This window comes from Engraulis encrasicolus, chromosome 22, assembly GCF_034702125.1.
Source record: "Engraulis encrasicolus isolate BLACKSEA-1 chromosome 22, IST_EnEncr_1.0, whole genome shotgun sequence".
In the NCBI taxonomy this organism is placed as follows: domain Eukaryota; kingdom Metazoa; phylum Chordata; class Actinopteri; order Clupeiformes; family Engraulidae; genus Engraulis; species Engraulis encrasicolus.
Genome location: NC_085878.1, coordinates 45,947,488 through 45,952,487, shown reverse-complemented (window position 1 = coordinate 45,952,487; position 5,000 = coordinate 45,947,488). Strand labels below are relative to the sequence as shown.

At 42.7% G+C, this 5,000-nt stretch overlaps 1 protein-coding gene across 1 annotated transcript in view; it reads right to left on the bottom strand.

Moving 5' to 3' along the window:
* The window catches only part of nptnb (neuroplastin b), an 83,555-nt gene that overhangs the window by 36,095 nt on the left and 42,460 nt on the right, over positions 1-5,000 (bottom strand). The window contains exon 3 of the mRNA XM_063188115.1: positions 4,670-4,871. Within this exon, the coding sequence (XP_063044185.1) occupies positions 4,670-4,871 (202 nt within the window). The remainder of the gene's footprint in view (positions 1-4,669; positions 4,872-5,000) is intronic.

Genomic DNA, 5,000 nt, shown 5'->3' with positions numbered 1-5,000 from the left:
TAGTGCTGTGTGGTACTGTGCTGAAAGGTTAAGTAACAGGGCTGGTGGTAGCCTGGTATGCTGTGTGACATGCGGTTCATGTGTTGTAGAGCAGTTTGTCTGCACTGTGGTTAATATTAACAATTTCAGATTTCTATTTTTTGTTATTTAATATAGTAATGATAATAATATTTTCGGTGGTAGTAGCATTAGCAGTCACAATAGAAGGACTACACAATAATACTAAAACTGCATTGATAATCAACACATCAGAGTTGAAATCAAACGTCATTTTTACTGTGTAGTACAGTGTGGCATTGTGCTGGCTGGTTAAGTAGCAAGGCTGGTGGCAGGGTTGCCAATACCATTTATTATAAGTGACATTGTGCCTCTTTTTTTTGTGTCGCTTTAAATTTTGTACAGTTGTGGGTAGCATTTTTGGGCTTCTCTTTTCTTTTTCAGGGTTTGCTTCTGCTCTACCAGTGATATGAATGAGTTTGGATGCTTGTAACTTCAGCTTTCTCAGCTTTGTGTGTCAGCTTTGTTTCCCAGCTTTGTGTGTCTGTTTTCTCAATCACCTTCACCAGTTCGTCTACAACAACATTGTTAAGTCCCAGTGTGTCTGCCAAGGTCACTAACGTAGATTTTAGCTACCACACAGGCGCTCACAAAGTGCAAGGTCTTCTCTGAGAAGTGACACAACTGACTATTTTTTTTCATCTTCCGTCGCTTCTTTTGGGCTTGTTTTCAGAACACCAGTTGCTTATTTCTATCAGATTATTTGGCAACACTGGCTAGTAGTAGTATGGTGATGCTGTGAAGTGCTGGTCATTATGTGTAGTAGGCCTACAGCACCCTTGTAAGGGGTACAGCATTTCTGCTAGAGATCTGGGATTTTTTTATGTTGCTTGTCTGCACTATGGTTATTACTGAATTTCATCAATTTCCGAATTCTACCTGTTTTTCATTAAATAATGGCTATTTCTGATAGCAATAGCATTAGCAGTCATTACAATGGAAGGACTAGTAGCCAACAGTGGGCACTGTTCCCTGTGCACTATAATTCTTATCCCCATTATCATTTCAGCAATTTCCTATTTCTACCTGCCTTGGTGATTTAATATTATATAATACCAGTAATGAATATTTTGGTAGCAGCCTTAGCAATCACTGCAACAGAAGGGCTAGTGCCGTGTTCTTAGCAACCCTCGTTTATGATGCAACAGCCAGGAAAATAGCACAGAACGAGCTAAAAAATGTTTTAAACAAACCAATGTTTCATTGTTCTGCGTAAAACTAGGTTCTACACGGATAATCTGTTTTTTACGAAGAATGTCTGTGGGAAAAAAAGATGAACCCTTTGTTTGTAATGTGTTATCTGCACTTTCCTGAGAAGCTGCAAAGCAGCTTAGGGCACCACAGATTGGGACGTATTTGACACAGCTGGCGACCTTGAAGACAACATAACGTGGTGATGTCATACTTTTTTGCTCCCGTGAACAAATGTGCACCACCACTTAGAGCACACAAAGGGCTCCGCAAGAACCCAGCTGTTTGGACGGTCACGGAAGAAATAAGAGAGAAATTGCATCATTCAATTCTAGGAGTAGCAATGAGATGTGCCTGTCTCTGGAGCAACTTTTCTCACAAGAACACACAGCAAGCCAGCAACACACACATGAGCTATATTGAAAAATGAGAGTCTAACTAAATGGGTTGGAGGGCTTAGAGTATTGTTTGGAGTCGGTACATGACTGACATCTGTGTCACACATATGGTACAGAGCCAAGACAAATGGGTTTCTGAAAAAATACATATACCACACAGCTTTCATGATATCAAACTTATTTTTTCCAAGTGCATACCATGTGACAGACTCTCACAGTGTTTCTAGATGGACCTCGCAAGGAGCAATCGTGGTGCCATATAGAAAACATGGAATAAAATAATCAGTGGCTCCTTTTGTATTCAAGGGTGGGCGATATGGCCTAAAATATTGATTGTGGTAGGCCTACATGTTGAACCATAGACGGCAGACTGTAGCACAAACTGAATAAATACAACAGGTCAGCCATTATTCATACTTGTTGATTAGACTCTAAATTCAAACTGAAGTGAGTGGGTAGGCTACAGATTAATCCACAGTTTATTTTTTCTCGTGGTTGTAGTGAGGCAATGGCCTATCACAGTATGCCGGAAAGACCCATAATCTCTATCATTGGACAAGTGTACACTGTATAAGGTATATACAGTTTGCATTGCCCATCCCTAGTCCTATGTACTGTCTATACACTGCAACACCAGTGCACTAACCCTGGGCAACAAGCAAGCCCACTGGCTCCTCAGCTCCTCCAACACCAGTGAGATATTATCAGCGTGCTCCTCCAGCAAGCATTAGTCATGACACCTGACCCCAGCATCTCCATCAGGGAGCAGCGCTGTCAGGGCCAAGCACAAGCCAAGGTCAGTGTATTAATGTTAGTCAACTGTGTGAAATCCCAGGGCCGCTAATAGCTTTAGCCAGGCCTGGGATAAATTCATCTGAGACACCAAAAAACCCCACCCACGAGCCTCCATACTACATAGAATGTAATGGGGACCCAATTCTGGGCCCACCATTTCCCTGGGTCCATGACAACGGACCCCATTGTTACCCCCCTGTCAGCTTCCCTGGTGAAAGCCAGTAGTGGTCCCACAGCCTTGGGTTTTTTATATTAGTGTACTGGTTACCTTGACACATAACTGAAGTGCTGACTGTTAGTTACCCCATACAGTAAAAGCAAATGTGTCTGTCCCTGTCTAGATGGCATTCATTCATTCATTCATTTATTCACTCATTCATTCATTCATTCATTCATTCATTCATTCATTCATTCATTCATTACAGTTTTGTGTATTAGGCGGGCACTACATTTTATAATGGAGTTCTGCTTACCTAAAAGAAGCAGAAGACAAACCCTGCATACTCCATGTTTGCCATTCTTACATTCTTAACTATTCTATTTATTCTCCGGTCATCTTTCATTATTTCAAGTAACACATCAACACATCAACACTGACAACATCATTATGATCAACGATCCAGACCCCTTCCTCAGCTTCACAGATACAGTAAAAAAATAAAATAAAATAAGGGAATCCAGTATATGTGTGACTCGCCAGCGCTCCAAAGCAATCATAGAAAGCATTCTTAGCCCCATCTATTATAGCCGGGGCTGAAACAGTTTGACAAGCTTATGGGACGCTACAGGACATCACAAATAAATCCTCCAAATCACTGTGACCTCTCCAGATCAACAGAGAGCTACTCTATCACAATCCCAAGTTGAAACGCCAGAGAAAATCACTAGCATCCCCCCTCCCATTTCACCCAGCATACAACTACAGTACGATTGCAGTATAGCGGGTCACATGAAGTCAGATTCCGCAAGCTATGAGACCATTGACTTTTAAAGAAACTATGCTTCAGTCCGCAAATACAATGTACAGTCTGTTCTGACTCTGAGCTTGAATACAAAGAAACAGCACAAAGTACAGATAAGAAGTAGAGTAGGGAAATCTCCATCATAACCCCAAGTTGAAGTGTCAGAGAACATCACTATCCCTTCACTATTTTGCCAAACATACCATGAGAACAACAGTATGACGGGCCACGAGAGTCCAATCCATGCCATGCTGCAAGACCATTGAGTTGGAAAAAAACAGTGCACTTCTGTCTGCAACATTCAGTAAATGTGTACTGAAAAAGCCTTTTCAGACTCCGGTTTCTTGAACACAAAGGAATTGTACAAACTAGAGAAAAGACATCAGACATCAGAAGTCTAGAGAAACTTTTGAGTTATGAATGGGCTTTGAATGTAATATGAATACAGAAACACAATACGTTATATTATTATTGTGTCATTTACAGTTTGATGGAAGCCAATGCCTTCCTCATTCCTAAATCGATACAAAAGGGAATTTAATATTCCACAATAATATCTGCACCATCATGTCTCTGTACCATCAGAGGTTAGAGGTTCACTGCTGTTTATGTTGGAGGTGCAGTCAGGGTTCTTCCATGCAGGCATACTTTCTGATTTACACTCTCATAAGAAGTGGGCCCCAAGCCTTGCCGTTCTTTCCTAGCATTGGCCTATTTGTGCTAGTATGGTGTAATACCATGTAGAGCAGGGGTGGGGAACCTTTTTCATTTGAGGGGCCACTTCAAATTCATCCGAGAGCCGTAAAAGTCATCTGAGGGCTATACTATGAACACAAACCAGGATTTCCCCCTGCACTTTTGGCCTATATTGAAGGCAGCCACCTTTAAAGCAGACCCCACCTTCTTTAGGTCCCCTGAATATAACTTAATTGTATTGCAAATGTAATGTCTAAGATGCCTTTACAAAATATGTCACATTTCATGTGAAGCTGCATGACATTAAAATTACATCAGGGGCCGCATAAAACGGCCTCAAGGGCCGCGAACGGCCCACCCCTGAAGAGAGTTTGGCTAACCGAGTATGTCTGATCAGACAGACACAGAGTGACAGACAGACAGACTATCTACTCTGTATACCGTAACAGTTGCCTGATGGAGCACTGCAGTGAAATTCTGATCTGAGTTTTGAGAATTGATCAATCCATGTGATAGTACAAACAGACAGACAGACAGACATGCACAGGCCAGGGTACCATTTTGCCTTACTTGTGCTCTGTGATTGTGGACTCCCTGCGGGTGTTGTCGATCTCCTCGCCGTTCTTCATCCAGAAGCTGGAGCGGTGGGTGCTGTGGGAGGTGGTGAGGTTGCACTGCAGGATGACGGGCGGCAGGGGCGGGGGAGGCATCCCGTGGTGGGTCTCCGGAGGGGTGGGGAGGATCACCTGCTCCGAAGAGTGTATCCTTGGCTCTGTAGAAGGAGAAATAATGTGGAGGGAGGAGGAGGATGAGATGGAGTTGGAGGGGAGAGAAAGAGGATGGGGTTGATTTGTTGGACCCATCAGTGGATTTGCTGTAAGGCTTTACCTGAATTCCTCCC